Genomic DNA, 22,423 nt, shown 5'->3' with positions numbered 1-22,423 from the left:
TGGAAAGGGTCTCTGACAGAAATGCATTAGGCAGTGTCAGGACTCATCCAGGCCTGGGAGCCAGGGGCCAAGGCACCCTTTCCTTATTGTGTGAGTCATGCTGGGGACCAGGCTCACCCTCTACCCCCACCAGCATGGCCATTTGACTTCAGGGAGCTCAGTCCCTCCCCTCTCTCCTCCCCCAGTGCCCTTGACATGCTGACATCATGCACACATGGAAGAGAAATCTGCGAGATTCCAGAGAGGCCAGAGTGTGGGAACAAGGACAGATGCTGCTGGCGCTGCCCCAGGGCTGAGACTCCTCTGGAGCCTCTGGGTGCTGCCAAGGGGGCTCTGGAATGTGTCCGAAGCCTCTGGCTTCCTCCATGGCAGGCCACCCCCCAGGGCCTGGGAAAACTAGGGAGGCTCTGAACCCTAGCCTGCCATTCCAGGCCTGGGCAGCCTCTGTAGGACTTGTAGTGCCTGGACACGGGAGTGAGAATGTACGAGTGTCAAGACCCCAGCCAGTCTGCTCTCAGGGGCCCCAGTAGGTAGAGCACGACCCTCATGAGCTCTGTAGCCCAAGGCTGGGGAAGGAGAACCAAACCAATACTGTCTACAATCTTACTTAAAGAAGGAGCTTGGGAGTGTGTGTACGTATGTGTGTATTGTAGATGGACAGACACAAACAGATGGTCCCACCCCCAGCCCCTGCAGGCCCCAGGGGTAGCTGTGTGCTGCCTGTTCCGCACATGTGGCTCCCAGCAGCTGCACATTCCGTCAGTGACCAGCTGTGGCGGCAGCTGTGGAGGTGGGGAGTGAGCACTGATGGATCCCAGGGGAGCGGGGGAGGAGGGTGAGGAAAGGACAGGAAGGGCCTGGGATGAACGGGGGTGGGGGGGGGATGAGGCAAGGAGGCTCAGATTGTTCTCAGGATAGAACACAGAGCGGGAAGTGGTGATGGGGATGCCTGATGGCTAGGCCTTGGCACAGAGAGCCCAGGGAGGCCTAGGACAGGCCCAGCACGCCCTGACTAGGTCTTGGAATGTAGGTGGACCGACATGAGTATAAAGAGAAAGACTGGGCAGCTGGATACATGGGTCCAGACCTCAAAAGAAAGGTGTGCATTAGAGATATAAACATGGAAATCACTGGCTTATAGGCGGTAAAGCCGTGGGAGTAGAAGAATCACCTGTGGAGAGAATGGATAGAGACAGAGGCTGAGCCCAAATGCCAGCATTACTGAGAGCTCGCTCTGAACACCAGGCACTATTCTATGCATCTGACCTCATCTAAGCCCTACAAGAAACCTATGGAATGTGTAGCTTTGTTATCATCCCACCTTACAGATGAGAAAATCAAGGCCTTGCTGTATGGCCCTGGTGGTGTTTCTGTCCCTCTCTGGGTCTCAGTGTCCCCAGACACAAAGGGAGGGGAAAGGCCCTGCAGAGGGAAGACTAACTGGCACTGAGGTGCTACAGTCCCTCCTCTCCCTACCTCTCCCCAGTCTCCATTGTGACTCTGCTGTTTTCCCAGGGACCAGGCACTTCCTCTTCCACAGAGAAGATGGGGTTTTAGGAGCCCCTCAGCTCCCCTCCCTATCACTAGACACTCAGCAAGTATTTACTAAACACAGACCTTGTGTTGGAAACTGCTAGGCACAGGGGACGTGACCATGAAAACTGACCACGGTTCCTGCTTTTATGAGGATTACAGTCCTGTCCTGGAGACAGACATAAATTATTGCACAATTAATAACTATCAACCACTGCCCCCCGGCATCTCTATTCCAATCATCCTGTCCTCTGAGACCCCCCAGATACCTTGACCATGCAGCACTCAGAGGCTCAGTACCTGGCCCAGCAGAGGTTTCTGGAATCCTGTTCCAGCATCTGGCCCACATGCAAGCTAACCGTGTAGAGCCTGCCATGTCACTTCAGTAATCTGAATACCAGCCCTGAGAGAAGTTGGGGCTGACCTAGTGTGGGGGTCAGAGATAGAGGAAGTATCACCAGAGCTAAAACCTGTCCCTGAAAATCTCCTCCTGCCTGCTCAGCTCCAGAGCAGGGAGGGCGACAGGAAACGTGGGGAGAATATGGCCCCTCTCTGTCTCCCTCCTTTTTGGACTGAGGCTGCCTGCTACTTCTGGGTGCTGGACCTCCACCTGACCCCACCCACTGCCAGGCTCAACTCTGCCTCTTCCTGACCTCCTTTCCATCAGCACACAAATTCCTCCTGAGGCCCTGCTCTCCCTGGAGTTGCCTGTGGTGTCCTCTCTCACAGACCTGCCCTTTTTCCAAACCTGCTTCTGCATCCTCCCACCAGATACTACCTGGTCCATGGAGTCTGGCCCTTGTATTCATTCATGCCAAGGCCTCTGTGACTTCCTGATCATGCCTCTTCCTCCTAGAGCCTCTGGACTGGTGACCAAGCCCTCTTCTCAGCTCTCCCTTGCCTTGGCCCCTGGTGCTCCATTTTTGCCTGATTCTCCTCCTTCCCAGAGCATTTTTGGCTGTTGTTCCCCAGGGTCCTATCCTAGGTTCTCTTCCCTCCTTGCTCTGTGCTAGCTCTTTGGGATAGACATCTCAAGTACCCCATGGCTTTAGCTGCCAGTCACCAAATCTCTACTCCAGCCAGAACTCTCTCCAGGTTCTCCTGGGTGCCCCCTGGGTCTCACAAACACCATGGCTATACTGGACTTCTTGCCTTCTCCAGTGTTTCCTACTGGTGCCTGTCACTTTCACCCATTCAGTCACCCAGACAGGAAGTCAGCATCACTCAGATCTGTTCCCTCTTCTCCCCCTCTAAGCTAGTCTATTGCCTGGCCTATTGTGAGAGTCTCCAGATTGGCCCACCCTGCTCTAATGCATGCTGCAATGGTTACCAGCATAACTTGTGGTGCCAGCCTGCCTGATTAGAATCCCACTTCCACCACTTACTAGCTGTGTGATCTTGGGTAAGTTACTCAACCACCCTGTATCAGTAAAATGGAATAATAATAGTAACTTCGCTTACAGGGTTGTTATGAGACTTAAATGAGTCAATACATGTCAACTTAGTATGGTGCCTAGCACATACTAAGTGCAATAAAAATTTGTTTTCATTTTTGTTATTATTTATTTATTTTACAAATATTTTATCAGCACCGCACTCTACCGAGTGAGCCACGGGCCGGCCTTAAATATTTTAGAATGACTTCTGTGTACTAGGTACTTGGCTAGGCACTAAGGAACATAATAAGGAACAACTGGGCTGCCTAGTTAGCTCAGTTGGTTAGAGCACAGTATTATAACATCAAGGTCAAGGGTTTGGATCCCTGAACTGGCCAGACACACACACACACACACACACACACACACACACACACACAGTAAACAATCAAAATGATTCTTACCCCAAGAACTTCAGTCAAGGTGGAAGCCTTTTCATAAAGGTCCTATGGAGTGAGCCTTTCCTGCTGCTTGGTCCATGCTCTACTCTCTCCCATCTTAAAACAAAGCAAAAGCAAACAGATCCTGAATTCCACATTTTTCTCCAGCTACTGTCTGAGCTTACTTTCCCATCACAGTCGAGCTTCTCGAACAAGTTCGTTCTAACTTAAAGTATTTATAGCATACCTATTACATGCCAGGCACTGTTCTAGGAACTGGAGAGTCAGCAGAGAGCAGAAGAGACAAATCTCTACCTTCAGTGAATTCTCCTTCTCATGGGGGACACAGACAATAAACAAATATATCAACATATATAATATAATGCCAATGATATTAATAGATGGTGTGAAGTAAGATAAAGCAGTGGGGGGGCACAAAGTGACTGGGGGATTGGTGGCACTTAGATAGGGTTGTCAGGAGAGTCCTCCCTGAGGATGTGACATTTGAGCAAAGACCTGAATGGGTGAGAGAATCTGAGAAGATCTGTGGGAAGAGGATTCCAGGTGGAAGGAAGAGCAAATGCAAAGTCCTGAGGCAGGAAGAAGCATGAAGTATCGGTGGAATGGCAGGGAGGTCTTGTGGTGGGGTGAGCAAGTCAGAAAGGGATGGGGATGGAATTGGAGAGAGGAGCAGGGGCCAGAGCTTAGGATGACTATATACTTGATGTGCTCTAGACTGTCCCAGCATAATTATTAGTATTGCCTCATTTCACTCTCAAAGGTGCTCCAACCTATATTTACATGATAAATATTTAGGTGACAAATTATATAGTCACCCTATGTACAGGCCATGGTAAGCAGTTTGCATTTTATTCCGAATGTGATATAAAGCCTGTAGACAGTTTTGAGCAGGAAGTGACATTTTAAAGAATCATGACCAAGTCCTTCAAACACTCTTGGCTCCTGCCACACCCCCTCTTGGCTCTCCTGCACCTCCCTGGCTGTTCTCTTTTAGTATTGTCTTGCAGCTCTTTCCCTTTTACTCAACCTTTAAATCTTGGAATTTCTCTAGACCAGTGTTCTCGACCAGGGGCAATTTCTCCTCCAAGGGACATCTGGTATGATCTGGAGATATTTTCGATGGTCAAAACTGGGGCAGGTATTACCGGTATCTAGTTGCTAGAGGCCAGGAATGCTGTTAAACATCATGAAATCCACAGAACAGCCCCACACAATAAAGAATTATTTGGCCCAAGATGTCAATAGTCCCAAGGTTTAAAAACCCTGCATCAGATTAGCACTGTCCAGTAGAAATATCAGGGGAGTTGCATATACAATTAAAATTTTTCTCATAGCCATATTAAAACAGAAAACTACAATGAAAATAAATGAAGTTAATTTTACTAATATATTTTATTTAATCCAATATATATAAAACATCATTTCAACATGTAATCAATATAAAAATACCAATGAGATGTTTTACTTTTTTTTTTAATGCTGGTGCGCATTTCACACTTACTGCACACAGCAATACAGGCCAGCCGCATTTCAAGTGCATAAAAGCCATGTGTGGCTCATGGCTTTTGTATTGATGGCACAGCTTAGACTCAGTACTAGATAATATAGCCTAATGTTTAAAAGCTTTATAAGGTAATAAAGCCTAATGGTTTGGCTCTGGAATCAAACTGCCTTGTTGAATTCCAGCTCTTCCATTTACTGCCTGTTGACCTTACGTAGGGCTACTCTACTTCTCTATGCCTTTGCTTCTCGTTTGTAATGCGGGGATGATAATATTACTACTTTCTAGGGGTGCTGAGGATTAAATGAGTTATACTTACAAAACACTTAGAATAGTATCAGGTACTATGATAAGTGCTTGCCAAATGTTAAATATTAGTTAGGCCCTGCTGTTTTCATCCACATTTTTTCTCTGAGTGATCCCATCTGCTCCCCAGCGTTAAATGCCATCTATTACCTAATGACTTCCAAATTTAACTATCCAGCTTAGACCTCTTTTCTGAACTCCAGCCGCCTATTTAACTGTGCACTATATTTTGATGACCCGCTGCAACTCATGTGAACATGACCAAGGAGCCCTTGACCTTCTCCTGCAAATCTGCTTCTCTGCCAATCCTCACTATCTCAGCCGATTACTAAGGGCAAGTATCTGGGAGTCTTCCTTGATTTCTGTCTTCCCAGGGAATGCACGGTGCACGGATTGTGCAACTTCTATGCTGGTTGAGGTTTCCACTACACTGGCATGTGCCCACAGAAGTTAGGGGAGTGCTGAGGGCATTTGGAATGAGTACATAGGTGTGGCTGGGGTGATCACCAGGACTTCTGGTACCAACTGCTCATAACAGTGTGTATCACTGTATATCCATAGGTCTGTCTGTGTGCATGTGTTTGTGAACTTGGCCAAATGATTATCTGTGGACCTATGTGGAAGGGGGCACAAGAATGTTCTTTCTCAACAAGTAATCAAATGACCCCAAGCAGGTCTTGCTGTGGGGGTGAAAGTGCACTTATTGTCAGACAACCAACCCCATTCTCCTACTTGAAAGGGTGGCTCCCCTCATGCCCATCCAGGTTGGCAGGCCAAAGGAAAAAGACTTCCCGGTGTCTGACCCACCGCACCAAAACCTCCTTCACCATCTCCTCCTCCCTGCCCAAAAAGTCCACCTCCAGGATGCTCTCATTCAGCTTCCTTCTGAGCCTTGGGGACTTCTCTGAAAGCCTTGGGGGCTTCTTCTTGTGGGGGCTACTAGCCCATGAGGATGGCAGGTGAATCCCTGAGAATCTTCCCTGAGTCCCCCTCGCTAGGGACAGGGCAGCTGGAGCCCCCACTCAGTGAACGGTTTGATCTGTTGTCAGAAAGGGGGCTCCAGGAAGAGAGGCTGAAGAATGCCTTCCCTTTCTCTCCCCTACCCCTACTTTGAGGCCCTGCCAAAGCTTCTGGAAGGAGCCCTCTCCTAGCCTCTTGGCCTCCCAGGGCAGCTCCACTTCTGAACTGGGAACTGATTCCCAGGGACACCCCACCACCACCACTACCAAGTCAGGCCCTCAGGGACCTTGTCCAGAGCCCACCCTTCTCAGGTGCTGCGGCCACACTTCAGCCTTCCCTTTTGGGGGTGGCCACCGCTTCTCACAGGTGTGAATGCCTCCATCCCCCCACACATGACACTTGCTTTGGGTCCCTATGGGAGGAGCTGCTGGGGAAATTCCTGTCAAGGATCAGGCCACAGCTACCCCCACCAACCTGGCCAAATCGGATGTGTCTGCCGCCCCCAGACCCCGGGAGGCAGGAACGCGCGGGGCTGACCCTTGCAGAAGCTGGGGCCGGCGGCGGCCCAGGCGAACCAGGGACAGACGGGGACCCTGGCTTCCCCGCGGGGCCTCCCAGGGCACCTGCCCAAGGCCACCCAGCGCGCGGCGGCCACGATGGAGCGGAGCCGGACCTCCCAGTCGTCGGTGGGGGCGGTGACCGCCCGGGGCCTTCCCACGGCTTGACGGCGCTTCATCGCGGGGGCAAGGGGGCGCCCCAGACTGCGGCGCAGGAAAGGGCCCTGGGAAAGGGCGGTGGCGGCGGCCCCGGGGCGGGGCAGGGGCGGGCCGGGGCGGGGCCCGACTTGCCGACCCGGAGCCAGAGTGGCGGGGCTGAGACCCCGGCAGCCTGCGCTCGCCATGAAGCGGCCCAGGCAGCCGAGCGGCTCCGACGGCGAGCCCGAAGGACCCATCGACGTGGGCCACGAGGGCGAGCTGAGGTAGGGGCCGAGATGGGGGAACGCGTGCGCCGAGGCCGAGCGGGGTGGGGAGCGCTCCGACGGGCTCACCGAGCACGGGGATTAGTCCTTGGCACGGCCTCGGGACAGGCAGGTGTGTCCGCGTGCGGGGGCGTGTGCGGCGTGTGCCCTTCCACGCACAAGTGCTTGGGACCCTGTGCGCTCTCGGCCACTTGGGGATGGGCTGCGGGGATGGCGGTGCAGTTCAGCTCGGGGGTCTGATGGCCAGTTGGTGATCCTCTTTCTGTTGAACTACCCCGGGAAGGCCAATGGTGAAGAATTTTCCCTGAAGATCTTAGGAAACCTCATAGACTGTTGGTACCACAACCCCCTGTCTGGAATCTGCTGACTATCCAGAATAATCATGCTTTCCCAATTTTACCCTAGTTTGGGTGCAGATTTCATGTAGTCCACAGAAGCTTCACGGGGAAGAAAATCTCTCCTCCCTTGAACAAATTGGACTTTGGAGTTAGGGTTTTGGTGTTGAAGAAAATAATAGCTGACTTGCTCTTGACTTGGTCAGTGCAAGGGCCTAGACTCCAATTCCAGTGCTCTTTCTACTGCACCCTGCTGCCAGTGTCTTTCCGGCCTTGGTAAATATTCTGTACTGCTTCAAACCTGCAGAACAAACTGCACTTGTATAGTTCTGCTACCTCCCAGCTCTGTGAACTCTTTAAGCTTCAGTTTCGTCATCTATAAAATGGGTATAAATAATAGAACCGATTTCACAGGAGTCCTGGGAAAATCCAGTGAGATCATGTATGTTAAGGACTTAGCATAGAACCCGATGCATAGCAAATGCTTCATTAGCATCAGGCACACAGCACCCTGAAGAGCTTCGGGGACTGACTGCGAGTCTTCAGGGTTGGGTCCCAGCCCTGAACCTGCTATCAATTCACAATGTGGCCTTGGGCCATTGGTTTCCCTGTCTAAGCCTGTTTCCTTATCAGTAAAATAAAGGAGGACAGAAGGGAGAAAGCAGTGGTCACCTCAACTCTCTTGGCTCATCCAAACCTGAGTCCCTAGAACAGAATAGGAGGAGAATTCAGTTAATTCTTCCGGATGTTTTTGAGGGCATTTCATAATTTCAATCCTCTTCAGTTTTCTGAGATCAGGGGATTTTGTCTCAATCACAAATCCTAGTAAAATGTCAACTGCCAATTATTTATAGCTTATAATAGGGGGTATGGCAATAGGTATCCCTCCTGCATCCTACACATTAGGTTTTGGGGTATATAATACAATTTCCTATGCAACATATTAGCCTTTTTTAATTGTTAGCAGAAATGAAACCACTATTTAGAGAAGCAATTCCCGAGCCTATTCTGCTATGGGCAGAGGATGGGCTCAGCACCATGTGGCAGTGGTGACGGTGCTTCTTAAATTCAGTGTCATTGGGTCTTCATGGATCAAAAGCACAAAATTGAGCTAGGCTGATCAGAGCTGGCTTCTGTCCCCCATGAGTTTGCAGCCTGGTCAGTGATCTGCCAGGTCACTCAAAGACCATGGACAGAATGGAAAAAGAGACAGACTGTGGGCTGTGAGAGCACCTAAGCAGGGAGAGGCTACTCACAACCAAAGATGGCAAGGAGGATTTGTTGATGGTGGTGGCATTTGAGCTAAGGCATAAAGGAGCAGCGGGCAGATTTTTCCTGCACAGCATTTTGTCATTTCAGCCTAAGCCCATTTTTAGAGACTGTTCTTAAAGGAGCAGACCCCTCCAAGGAGAGAAAGCAGTTGGACATCTGGCAGACGCTGACTTATAGATGCCTCTTTGTAGCACTCACTAAAGGGCCCTCCCCCCAGCAGACATCAATGCTTCAATTCAGGGAGTGCTGAACCATGCCTGCTGTGGTCCAGACCCTGGGCTGGGCGTTGGGGGGCCCAGATGTATCCTGCTCAGCCACTGACCTCAGGGAACTCTCAGGGAAGAAGAGCTTCACCCACAAAGAAAGCCAGATAAACAGTAACAAGGGCCACAGGTTTGGGGCAGCCAGCCTCCAGGGTGCAAATCTCCCCCACTCAGAGACATGAGAATAAAGAGCAGGGTATGTCTGTTCCCTTGTCACTGTGGACATCTGCCTGGTGGTAGTATACTGGCCCATCTGTGGGAATCACCCACAGAGCTCCTATCTGAACCCAGCCCCCTGGCACATGCTGGGTCCAAACTGAGAATATAGATTCTCTCCCCTCCCTCTGCAAACATCTAGTGGGCACCTGTCACATGTCAGGCTCTTGATCAGGGTCTCTGGATCTTGACCAGTGTCATTCCTACATGATTTAAGGCATATGGTGGCCTTTGAAGTCAGATAGATCTGAGTTTGATTCTCATTACCATTTACTTGGGCAAGTGACTTTACTCCTTTTTGAACCTTGGTTTTCTTTCTTACAAAATGGGGGTGCTAATACTTGCCTGACAGGTGAGGCCTTGTTAAGGTAATGTACATAAAGCACATAGCTCCTTGCTTTGGCACAAGGTAACTTCCAATAAGTGCTGCTGTCTAAGGTGTCACCATTCAGCTGGGGAACACCATTTTCATGAGGCAGCATGGTATAATGAAAAGACTAGAAGTTTGAAGACTGGACTTACTGGGCATAATTCTCAACTCTGAGTCTCTGTCATCCCACCTATAAAATGACTATTTTTCCTAAATGTAAAATGAAATGGCCCAAATAGTACTTAACTCAAAGGCTATTGTGCAATAAATGAGACAAATGGATATGGAAGTGCCATCTAGAACCAAAAGTACTGGCTATGAGATATACATGATGGGATGATGAACACACAGGGTGCACTGGAAAGAGTACTGGATTAAAAGCCAGTAGACCTGGCTCTAGTTTTGGTTTTTCCTCTGACTTGTTGTGTGGCCTAGGGAAGATCCCCTCCCCTCTCTGACTTTCCTCATTTTAAAAATGGGTTCAGTGCTCTCTGAGATCCCTTCATTTGGGACATTGTGATTCTGTCTTTGGTTGGGACAAAATGTGTGGGGTCATCTGCAAGGCTTCCACAGGGGGAGTTTCCAGGGGAGTGAGCACTGAGGGAGGTCACGACTGGCAGTCAGACCACTTAGAAAGCTGTCCTTCCCCTGCCCCCACTCCTCCCCCCACCCCCGCCCCGAGACCGCCCCAGAATTCTGGCTAGTGGCCACTAGAGGCCCATGGGGCAGATCTTGGTGGTCAACATATCTTCCCTGGGTCCTTGAAAATGTGCCTTATTTTCAGACTCTCAGATGAGAAGCTCCCACGCCCCCTCCCACTGTCAGGGCCACATCACAGGCTGGAAGTGAGCTCTGGCTGGGCTCTTGGGAGTTTTCTGGATAAGGAGACTGGAGGGCTATTCAGACAGACAGGAAGTAAAAATTAGGAGGGAAAACAATGCTGAATTTGGAGCCAGAAGACATGGATTCCCATGCTGGCTTTGCTCCTTGGCAGCTGCGTAGGCTGGGCAAGCTGCTTGAGCTCCCTGAGGCTCAGTGTCCTCATCTGTAAAATGGGGCTTTTGTAAAGCTCAAAGTAGGGAAATATATGTAGTGGTGCTAAGAAAACTGTGAAGTGAGGTTTGCCTGTGAGATATAGGGGAGGGGGGATAATACTGCACAGAAAAACTGACCAGGAGACTGGGAAAAGGGATGGCAGAGCTGGCTTGCCCTGAAATGAGTGCATCAATCTCCAAAAGATGGTCCCAGAGGAGGGATCAGGGTGAGAGGCAGTGACGTGTGCAAGGCTAACCCAATACCCCGAAAGGCACTTTATCCAGCCCAAGGGAACAAAGGCTGTGTTTCTTAGTGTACCCTGGCTCTTGAGGCTTGTCCCCAGTGAACCAGTGAAACTTTGTAAACGAGCTGCCCTACAGATCTCCGGATCAGGACATCTAAGCCCTGGACCTAGCTTGCTAGGTACTCCCTCCCAGGAGCATTTACAGGCTTCTTACCATCCCTCCTTGTCCTGATGTTTGGGTGGGAGATATCCTTTTCCAGATGTGGCAGGACAAAGCCAGGAGCCTAGCAGTAGGATGTGACAAATGCTATCTGGTTTCTCCTGCAACTTTCTCTCTTTGAGCAGTTGATGAAAGTGATCCAACCTCAAAGGCCAAGAAGGTAGTCAGGTGGGCTGGGACCCTCGTGGTGAACTACATATGCCTCCACTCCACAAAGGCCTAGGATGTAGATTTTATGGTGCTCACCTCTCCATTCCCCAGTCATGCCAAAGATAAGGGCCTGTTTCATTCACTATCATAGTCCCAGTACTCAGCAAGTGCTTTTGGAACATGGCAGAGCTCATGATAGTGAATGAAACAGACATGGTTTACGGCCTCATGGAGCTTATGGATTTGTTAGAGATATAGACACTAATCAAATAACCAGGGGCCGGCCTGTGGCTCACTCGGGAGAGTGCGGTGCTGATAACACCAAGGCCACAGGTTCAGATCCCATATAGGGATGGCCAGTTTGCTCACTGGGTGAGCGTGGTGCTGACAACACCAAGTCAAGGGTTAAGATCCCCTTACCGGTCATCTTAAAAAAATAAATAAATAAAAAATAAATAACCATATAAACGTAAAACAACAAATTGGCATAAATGCTGCGAATGCAGGATTCTAGAACAGTATAGAGCAGGGGACACCTAGTGCGAGGGGGATGTCAGAAAGCCTCCCTATGGAGGTGACATTTGAGTTGAGATCTGAAGGATGGCAGAAGTTACTACCAAAGGGGGTGGGGCTTGGGGTGGGAGATGGGGTGGACCAGAGAATTGTAGGCTAGGGAAACAGTGTGTGCAACCCCAGGAAGTAGTTTGTGCATTCATAGGCTGGAGCACACAGATCAAGATAGAGTTGAATCTAGGGGGTGACGGGGGCCAGCTGGGCCACCTGCAGGATGGTAGCCTTGATCCTAAAAGCACTGGGAAACCAATGACGAGTTTTAAGAGGGTGACAAGATCAAATGTGCATTTAAGTGATCACTTTGCCGGCCTATCGTGGGAGATTGGCTTGTAGCCGGTAAAGAGGGTGCGAAGGGATCCAACAAGAAGAGGCTGTGGCAGCTGTCCAAGTGAAAGATGATAGAGGCTTGGCCCTGAGAGGGACCAGGGAGAGGAAGAGGACACACACGAGATATATTTTAGACATGGAACGGGCAGGTTTTGATGAGGTGGGGTTGGGGACGGAGGAGGAATCAAAGATGGTGCCAGGTTTCCTCCTTGCAGAACTGGCAGCTGGGACGGGGAACCCAGGCGGACGAGGAGCAGGTGTGGGGTGAAGCCAAGCTCATGGGTCCATGTTCACATGTGTGGCGTTTTGCATCCCAGACTGGCAGGGAAGTCCTCTTGTTGTTTGTCATTTGTCTCCCCAATGGAGCTGAGCTCCTGGAGGCCTGGCCCTTAGCCCCTGCCCTGGGCCTGAACAGGGCCCCAGAAGTGCTGGCGATGCACGATGCCTCAGTGCGACCCAGGGAAGCTCTCCATTCGAAGGGAGCCTCTGGAGGAGAAATCCGTGAAGAGGGCGAGCAGTCGGGCTGGAGATTATTTTGGTTACAGTATGGCAGGAAAAGCCCCAGGGCTGAGCCTCTTCTCTGTAATGGGAACTCCTGGGGTGTGAGCAGACATCCATCATCCAGCCGGGGCTGGCTGCGAGGGGAGGCCCAGAGCGGGAGGGAGGCGGAGGCGAGGGAGGACCGGGGCCTTCTGGGAGGCCAGGACACTGTCCCGAGCCTCCGAGAGAGGCCTGGGACCCACATGCCGCCTCCCCCTCGCCCCCGGCCGCGCCGCGTGGGAGGAGGCGGCAGCTGCAGGCCCGGCCGAGGGCGGGCGGCCGGCGCGCCCGGCCCGTGGGAAGCGGCGGCATCTGCTCTTTCCACGCTCCTTCCCAGCGGCTCCCTCTGAAACCCAAGCCGCCCGGGCCCGGCCCCGCCGCCGCCGGCCCGTGCCCTCGGCCGCCCCGCCCCCGGGGATCGGGTTGCAGGAGCCCGAGAGGCCGCGCCGCGGTTCGCGGTCCCCCCCCTCCGACGGCCACCGCGGGGGCCGAGGCCAAGCAGGTCGGGCCCAAGAGCCAAGCTCCCCGCCGCCGCCCAGAGTGCATGGGAGGACTTTGCCCGGGAGAGACGGGCCTCAGGGGGGAAGGGGAGCGAGAGCAAGCGCCCCCTCCCACGCCTGCCTGCAGCCCTTCCCGGCCTCCGAGGAGGTCAGCCCGGGCCAGCGAGATGGTCCCCCGGCTCTGAAAACCCGGCCTGTCTCTTCCTCTGCAGCCAGATGGCCAGGCCGCTGTCCTCCCCCAGCCCCTCGCAGATGCAAGCCAGGAAGAAACGCAGAGGGGTGAGTGTCCCTCTCACCCTCAAGAGTTGCCCAACACAGGTTTGCCCTGACTCCCCAGGGGCCTGGCGGGGAGAATCCTGGTCAGAAACATCACGCCGAAGCTGACTGCCTGGGTTCAAATCCCGGCTTTGCCAGTAGCTATCAGGGTGACTTTGGGCAAGCCACTTAACCTCTCTGTGCCTTATTTCCTCATCTGCGTAGCTGGACTCATGACAATACATATCTCAAAGGGCTGTTTTGAAGATGAAGTGAATTAATGTAACCTGCTCTGAACAATACCCGGCACACAATAGCCTATTATAACCATCTGTTCCAGCCTCCCTGCTCTACCCTATTTTCTGTTCCTCTCTAAGCCCAGAACTTTCATTTCCTCTCAGTGTGCTGAACTGGGGGAGAGGGACAGAAGGAGGGCACCCCCCATTCCCGCCACTTGCTGCTGTCCATCTTACCCAGCCTCACTTTCCCCCAGGATGCAGCTGTGCTCGTGCACTGGGAGTCCAGACACCTGGGATCTGGCACAGACCAGCCCTGCCACTCACTAACCATAAGCTCTTAGGCAGACCACTTCCTTCCAGCCCTCATTTTCTTTATTTGTAAAATGGGGTTCATAATGTCTGCCCCACTATCCCTATTCTGCTACGAGTATTGTGAGGGGAGAATGAGATAGTGTGAATGAAAGCCTCTGCAGCTGGAGAGAGCAATGCCTAGGACCCCTCAGTCCTCCTCGTGACCCAGCAACTGAAGAGGTAACCTTGGCCCAGCCGGGTCCTCCAGGGTCTGCTCCACCTCTGTGCTGGTGTCCCCATTCTGATTGGCTGGTGCCCTGCTGTACCAGTGGTTAAACATTTTGAATAATAATCTTACAAACCAAGACAAGCAATCTGAGTTCTACTCTCAGTTCTGCACTTTCTTGCTGTGTGACCTTGAGCAAATCACTGTCCCTTTCTGAGCCTTGGTTTTCTCCTGCATAAAGTAGGAATAGATTTATCTCTCTCACAAAGATATCGTGAGGGAAAATATGAGTCAAAGACCACCAGGGCACATTGGAAACTGTAATGAAGTGCCCGTGTATAACTTATCACTAATTTTTTAGATTATAGAGAAAAGGCGCCGAGACCGCATCAACAGCAGCCTTTCTGAATTGCGGCGCTTGGTCCCCACTGCCTTTGAGAAACAGGTATGTGACATTGACTATTTTGCTAGAGGAAATACTGCGTGGGTGGCAGTTAAGGTTCGTTTCTCATGGCATCTCTTATTGATGGGTAGTGACTGCCTGAGGCACTATGAACATTTACCAATATGTGTCATTGGCCAGGAGATAAGGGGAATAATGGAAATTTATACTTAGTGATGTATCTCAGGTGTTGTGGCTTTATGTCCATCATCCCACTGAAGCAAATCTTTAAAGTGATCCTGAAGGGTAGAGATTATTGTGTCCATGACACAGGTAAGGAAACCGAAGCACAGAGAAGGGAAATAACTTACACCAGATCGTACAGCTAGTAAATAGCTGAGCAGACTTGGAGCACAGGGCTGTGTGATTCTAAAGCCCCCCAATCCCTCTGCACTAGCAACATTTCCAGAGCTATTTGAAAATGGAACAGGCTGCTCAGGGAGTGAGCACTCTATCATTGAACATGTTTGGGTGGGTGGACTACTGTGGGGAGTAGGACCGTTGAACCAGACAGCTTCAAAGATTCTCACCCTATGCTCCATGACACAGGTCATCTGCCTTCCCTGATGCTGGTGAGAACAAGTTAGTCGTTCCACAGATGTTCAGTAAAACCTGGTATCTGCCCTCAGGGAACTCACATGGAGAGCCTGACCCTCAGGTTTCACCTGGGAGGCCAGGTGATCCTGGTGACTTAGGAAACATTTCCCAGGAGAGAGAATAGAGGATGAATAGATGCTTATGGGGTAAGATGATGAACTAGATCTTGGGTGCGTGGAGTCTGAAGGTGGAGTCCCAGTCGAGCTGGTCTAGGAGGCAGGTGGGTATGCACAAGTGCCCTTCTGGTGATGGTGGAGGAAGCCATGGAGGTAGACAAGACCTTCTGGGGAGAGCATGCAGAACAAGAAGAAAAATGGGCCAGCACCCACTAGGAAACACCACTGTTTTAAGGGACAAGCAGAGCAAGAGGCAAGGGGAAAAGGGAACCTAGAAAAGTGTCATGGAAGTCAAGGAAGGAGGGTTTTGGGAAGCATAGTCTGCAGTGCAATGGACAGGTGGACTGAGATGAGTACCAAAGACAATCATTTAGATTCGGAGATCTTGGCCAAAGCAGAAGCCCAATTGCAGGCAGTGACAGCGAGAGAAAGGCGAGAACATTGAGACAGTGAGTGCTGACAATGATGGCAAGGAGAGGTGAGCGGCAGAGGTCAGCTGGAGGCTTCACTCTGTCTTCTGAACACACAGGGCTCTTCCAAGCTGGAGAAAGCTGAGGTCTTGCAGATGACGGTGGATCACTTGAAAATGCTCCATGCCACTGGTGGGACAGGTACCAATGCCGTTCTCTCCCAGGAGTTCATACAACAGATATTTTAGTCTGGGCCCTGGGGGTAGGTTGGTGAGTGGAGTAGATGTGGTCCCTGTCCTCATGGAGCTCACAGCATCTAGAGGGGCTGAAGCTGACCCAGGGGGAACATTCACAAAGTGTGTCTCACCTCGTTCAGCATCTCCACTTTCAGTGTCTCCATTTGTCCCAACCCTTTCCTCAACCTCATTCCTTCCAGTCTTAGACATTGGGAGCTTTCTTCTGTAACAGACTGTTCCTACTTGTCGTAACTCCCACCCAGGTCATTAGGGCTAAGGATTAGCCTGAATCAGCTAATTATCCCCGGGATCCCAGTCTGTGACCCCCCTGAACCTAGGGAGGGCCCGGCGTGAGATTTTTAGCCACAGGCACTTCACTGATCTCCCTACCCCCTGGGCTAGCCTTTTGGGCTGTGGTTGTGTCCTTGGCAGTGCTGAGGCAATATGTCATACTCATAGCAGTTCTCGGGATTGAAAGTAGAAAGCAAGTGTAACTCATTCTGTTATTTTAAGCTAGTTCATTACAATAAAATCATGGAACTGTGGCTTTAAAAAGACTTCCAGATAAATGGAAATTTTGTCTGTACAAAGCTTCTCTGTGTGTTTGGTGATTTCACAATTAGGAAACTTCAAAAGCTCCACAGACCTTGGCCACAAAGACCCAAGCCCCAAAGATTTAACTTGCTACCCTGGCCTAGGACAGTTGCATTTTAGGTGGCACAGCCTGATGCTTCCCAAGCCTCAGTGGGCAGAAGTATCATCTGGGGGCAGGCAGAGTCATGGGTCACTTCCCAGAGATTCTGAGGCAGTAGGTCTGGGTTGGGATTTAGGAGTTTGCAAGTTTAACAAGCCCACCCAATAACCCTGATGCAGGTGGTCCCTTTGGGAACTTCTGCCAATGGAATGCATCGCTAGCAGTGGAGACTTCTGTCTCTAATGAACCAGTGGGGGAGATATTTTCAAATTACACTTATGGTTATCCAATTAAAAGAAAAGTAGAGGCTAATATGTGGGCAGCATTTCACAGTTTTCAAAATGCTTTTGCTTAGGTCATCTCATTGATTTTCACAAGAACCTGGAAGGCAAAGGTTGCTGTCGTAACCATTTTCTGGCTAAGGGCTAATGGGAAGACAGAATTGTGGTTTACAGTGCAGTCTTTGGGTTTGAATCCTGGCTCTACTACTTACTAGCTTTATAACCCTGGACGAATGATTCAATCTCTCTATGCCTCAGTTTCCTCATCTCTAAAATGGAAATAATGAGAGTGTTTTTGAGGATTAAATTAGATAATGTAATTAAGTGCTTAGTAAGGACTCACTAAATGTTAGTTGAGAATAACAGCAAATACAGGAAGGTGAAGGAATTTGGGATTTGCTCGAAGTCACACAGCTAAGTATACAGCAGAGCCCAGTCTCACCCCCAAGTTGGCCTGACTCCAAACATAGCCTCTTGCAGAGCTGCTCATCTGTCAGGGTGCCAGCCATGAGCCAGGGACCGTAGTCATGAGGCCAGTGCTAGCTGGGGCTGTTCTGTTTGTCTTTGCCCAGCAGGGGTCAAGGGAGGGGCAGGTATGGAGAAGCATGAGGATGTTAACACCTGTGTGAACAGTCCACCTGGTCATCCCTCACTGACATCAGGCCAAAGAGAGGGTCCCTGTCCTGATTGGCAGTAGCTGAGGACCAGAGTGGGGTTCTCGCTGGGGTCCTCGGATGCCAACATGGGCCAAGCCAGTAATATAAATGATAGCTAACTTTTCATTTATTGAGCATTTTCTGTGCACTGTTTTATTTAATTTTACCCTCACAACTCTGTGCAGCAAGTACTGTTATATCCCCATTTTACAGCTAAGGAAATGAGGCTTAGAGACTTGTCCATGGTCAGGCACCTAGTTAAGTGGCAGAGTCAGGATTTGAACCCAGCTCTGCCAGCCTCCAAAGACCTCCTGCTTCACTGCTGCACTGTGCCGCCTTCTCCCAGGGGCCTCCCAGCTCTGATGGCTGCTGTCGCTCCCTCCCCTCCCCACATCTGCCCGTCAGCAGGCAGGGCTGTTCTACACCTCCATGTGCACAGCCTTTTCACGCCTGGCAATGTCTACTTCAATGAAGTTATCTTGGCCACAGTTTCTTCTTTGCATTGATCATGAGTTGTGATGAAAACAATACCTTGCATTTGATAATGCTTCATAATTTAGTGAACTCGTTTGATCCTCACAACCTACCACCCTCCAACCCAGGTAAGGATTTTCATTCTCGAGACTGGGGCTCAGAGAGGTGAGGGGACATGCCCAAGGTCACCCAGGGAGCAAGTGGGGGAGGCGGGTCCAGAGCGCAGACAGCCTGACCCAGGCTCCGTGCTTCTCCCCACACCTGGCATGCCTCACTGTGCCTCACTTTGCAGGATTCTTTGATGCCCGAGCCCTGGCAGTTGACTTCCGGAGCATTGGTTTTCGGGAGTGCCTCACTGAAGTCATCAGGTACTTGGGGGTCCTGGAAGGGCCCAGCAGCCGTGCGGATCCTGTCCGGATTCGCCTTCTCTCCCACCTCAACAGCTACGCAGCTGAGATGGAGCCTTCGCCCATGCCTGCCAGCCCCCTGGCTTTCCCTGCCTGGCCCTGGTCCTTCTTCCAAAGCTGTCCAGGGCTGCCGGCCCTGAACAACCAGCTCTCCATCCTGGGAAGAGTGCCCGGCCCTGTCCTCCCTAGCGCCTCCTCTCCTACTTACCCCATCCCAGCCCTCCGCAGAGCCCCTGGCCCCATCCTGCCGGGCCGGAGGAATTTGTTGCCAATTCGAGGGGCATCGTCCATCCGGAGGACCCGCCCCCTGGAGAGGCCGGCTGCCCCTATACTCATGGCTCCCAGCAGCAGAGCTGCCAGAAGCAGCCACCTCGCTCCCCTCCTGCGGTCTTCCTCTCCCACACTCCCTGGTGCTGCGGGGTCCCCTGCTTATGTGGCTGTTCCCGCCCCCAGCCCATCTCCCCCAGGGCCTGCTGGGAGGCCTGCAGGAGCCATGCTCTACCACTCTTGGGTCTCCGAAATCACTGAAATCGGGGCTTTCTGAGGTGGCTCCCCCATGCCTCACCCCACCCCCTACCCCCGCAGGAGTAGGATGGTTCTTTTTCCAAGAGCTCTAAAAATGGCACTGCCTTTTCTGCTTTGCTTCCTGGACTGGCTCGTATATGAAGGCACCTTGTTCACACATCAGAGGCCCTCTCCTCCTTCAGCCCATCTCTCCTCCTCACTGCTCGTCCCTGCTTATTCACCCAGCTCTCCTGTAGCTGTTCTGATCACAGAGGCTTGGTCCTATTGCCCACCTGCACAGATGAATCCTGGGACAGCCCCTACAAGCTGTGCCCAGACCCCTCTCCTGCCCAGTACACACAGGGCAACAGGCATGAACCTTGGGTCTGGGAATGAAGCTTTACCCAAAAGGGTGCCAGTACCATGGCCTGAGGCAGGCTGCTTCCGTAGAGCGGTCAGACCCCAGTGAGGAGCAATGTCTGACTTCCCAGGCCAAGGAGCTGCAAAACAGCATCTGCCTCACTTCTTGGAGACAGTAACTGGGTAGGGTCTACAAAAAGGCCCCCTGGGAACCCCGTCTACCCCTGCCTACCTGCCTCTGGGCCACTACATCAACAGGACAGAACTGTTCTCCACGACTGCCAAGGCCTGGAGATGGGGGGCTAAGTAGGCCCTGCTCTCACCCTCCCCCCCAGCTGCAGACACTGTCCTCCAGCTGACTAACAGTTCCCTGCACACAGTTGGCCTGACAAGCCCAGCTGGAAGGTTTCTGGGCAGCAGCAAAACTCTGATAGGGTGTCCTCCACACCAGGCCTCGGACAGCTCTCCCAGACAGGAGCCAGGCTTGAGTGACAGAGAACTGGCTCCCTGCCTCTGACGGTCACCATCCTCTCAGCGTGCGGTCCTTCCCTGTTGGGTGCACAGTGTGGAGGGGCCATGCCCCACGTGACGGCACCCAGAGAGGAATCCTCTTGGGATTCAGCACCAGACGTCTGGTGCTGCCTGGTTTGCATCCGGCTCACAGAGCCCAGACTGCTGGAACAGCCAAGAGCTGTCAGGCTGGACAAAAATAACTGCGATGAGGGGCAAGAGGAAGGACACTCAGGGGCAGCTTGGCCCTTCAAGGTCACACAGTGGGTCAAGAGCCTGAGATTCTGCTCACCCAGGATTCCACACAGCTGGCTCTGCTCAGAGGCCATTTCATTACCCAGCTCCACCCCAGGCCACTTTCCCCCAGCAGAGAGAACAAATGGCCCAGCAACCTCATTCCCAGTGGAACAGCAGGGACTGGACTGACAGTCAGCAGGACCAGTGTTGCCATACCAGTTGATGAAATGTAGACACACTTCTGTGCTCATTAGTAAATGTTTGTTACCCCCGAGTGTCCCCCACCACCCAGCATTTCCTCCTAGAACCCCTATGATCTGGGTAATGACTGGCAGACCCCCGGCTGTGAGGTCCTTGAGCTGGCAGTTTATTGGCACTCATTCCACACTGGCTATTAAATACTTCAGGTGTCACCCCTAGGAAGATTCATCCATTCCCACCCTTTGATAGAACCATTCTCCCCAGAGCCTGCATTGAAGAGACTCCATGGGCTCAAAAGTGCAGTTTGCAAAGACCCTTGGGGAAAAGGGCCCTTTCAGAGAAGTAGGTAAGAGGACAAAGGTCATTTGAGTGACCCAGAAAGCTCTTGAAAAGGCAAAGTCCTCGAGGACTGATGAAGAGGTAAGCAGTTCTTTCACTCCTTAGCATGAGCTGGTTGGGAGGACACATTGCTGTCCTCCAGGGCCCGTCGGAGCTGTGCAGCAGCGAGGAGCGAGGGCATTGTTTCAGAGAGTGGGCCCTGGCAGGGAGTGCACTTGACAGTCACACAGGCTCCCAGGAGTGGGGTGAGGGGAACAGAGGAGGTGACAGAAGGCAAAGACCAACCTCACCTTTCTTACGAAGGGGCACACTCAGGACAGGAAGAACAGTTCCTCCTCCTCCTCGCCCATTGCTCCCAGGATAGCAGATCGGTGCTGGAATTGTGCAGTTTGGCAGCTTCCTAGCCTGAGGGTCCAACGTGTTCACTCATAGCGGGGCTGTGGGAAATGCATTTCCATACTGCAGGTACCGAACTCCAGAGGAATCTGTGGACACCGTTGAAATGAGTGCAAATGGCCCAACACTTTCAGCATCTTAGTGACCTTGGGTTCATTCTCCCTGAGCAACGGGGTGAAAAGTGACTGTGTGATTTGTTTCTGTGGCTGAGGATTTGAATCTGTTTCTGTTCCCAAGCCTTCCTGGTAGCCCCAACTCCTGCCCTATTGCAGCGATTGTTGCAAACATTCAATAAAGATATTTTAGTTCTTCTGGAAACATCCAATAGATTCTACTTCTTAAATATCTCTGGAGTCTGTCCACTTCTGTTTGAATCCACAGCCACCACCCTGGTCTGGCCACATCACCTCCTCCAGATCACTGCCCTGGCCTCCAAAAAGTTTTCCCTCTTGCTTTGTCGGTCAGTCCTTAACAGCAACCAGAGAGAACCTGCAACATGCAGATCATATTTGTGCCAACTCTGGTTGAAAACCTTCACTCTGTTTCCCTGTCATTCTGAAGGTAAAATCCAAGCTCTTCCTCTCTTGGTCCCAACCTCGCTTCCAGCCTCATTTCTTGCCAGTCCCAAACTTGCTCCCTGTGTTTGTGCTACCCTGGCCTTCCTTCATTCCCTCAAAATTCCAACCTCATTCCCACTTCCAGGTCTTTGCATATGCTTTTCCTTTTGCCCAGAATGCTCTTCCCTTACCCTTTGCATGGCTGAGTTCTTCAGACCCTAATGCCTTGACTTAAATGTCACCTCCTCAGAGAGGCCTTCCCTGACTACTGTCCTTGCATAGTTACTTTATCTCAGAGACCCATATTCTTTCCCTTGGCAAATGAGGAATTTGCCATTGTGAATCCATTGTTTCCTTCCTTGTTGGTCAGCTGTCTCCTCCACTAGAATGTAAGCTCTGTGAGGCCAGGGACCATGCCTCATTTTCCCTCCACTCTGTACCCAGCACCAAGCACAGTGCCTGGCTCATAATTGTTGTTCAATAAATATTTGTTGAATAAATGAACTAAGGAGGTGAGAAATCTAGACTCATGCTGTGGATGGTACAGGCCCCTCCAGGGGTGAGTCCCCGCTGGCTGAATTAGGGGGAAGGCCTGCAAGCAAAGGGAGAGCCAGGACCAAGGGACTGCAAGTTCTGGCAGGTGGTAGGAAAGCCCTGGCCAAGGGAAAGTGCGAGTGTGTTCACACTGGAGTGCACTCTAACAGCTGAGAACGGGCAGGCTGCCCCTGCCAGCAGGTATTGTTCTCCACTCTTGACTTGGCTCTCTGATGGATTCGGCTCCCAATAAATCCAGCAAACACTCAGAGGTCTGTTTCATGCCAGCCAGACATGATG

General features: G+C 51.6%; 1 protein-coding gene across 1 annotated transcript; it reads left to right on the top strand.

The window, feature by feature from the left end:
• The first annotated feature begins 7,036 nt into the window (after positions 1–7,036).
• HEYL (hes related family bHLH transcription factor with YRPW motif like) lies at positions 7,037–22,016 on the top strand. Its single transcript, XM_063105977.1, has 5 exons — positions 7,037–7,116; positions 13,374–13,440; positions 14,534–14,617; positions 15,857–15,938; positions 18,371–22,016. The coding sequence occupies exons 1-5, from the start codon at positions 7,037–7,039 to the stop codon at positions 19,027–19,029; spliced, it is 972 nt and encodes a 323-aa protein (XP_062962047.1). The 3' UTR covers positions 19,030–22,016.
• Positions 22,017–22,423: the final 407 nt, after the last annotated feature.

The sequence above is a fragment of the Cynocephalus volans genome, chromosome 8 (genome assembly GCF_027409185.1).
Source record: "Cynocephalus volans isolate mCynVol1 chromosome 8, mCynVol1.pri, whole genome shotgun sequence".
NCBI classification, from domain to species: Eukaryota; Metazoa; Chordata; class Mammalia; order Dermoptera; family Cynocephalidae; genus Cynocephalus; species Cynocephalus volans.
The sequence above is the reverse complement of the archived record's forward strand: the minus strand, read 5'-3'. Positions and strand labels throughout refer to the sequence as shown.

What these genes read in the sequence shown, in the direction of transcription:
- HEYL (XM_063105977.1), top strand. Translation starts at nt 7,037, where the DNA reads ATGAAGCGGCCCAGGCAGCCGAGCGGCTCCGACGGCGAGCCCGAAGGA. An exon ending in GGCCACGAGGGCGAGCTGAG is followed by an intron (nt 7,117 to 13,373) that starts GTAGGGGCCGAG and finishes CTTCCTCTGCAG; the next exon opens with CCAGATGGCCAGGCCGCTGT. An exon ending in CCATGCCACTGGTGGGACAG is followed by an intron (nt 15,939 to 18,370) that starts GTACCAATGCCG and finishes CTCACTTTGCAG; the next exon opens with GATTCTTTGATGCCCGAGCC.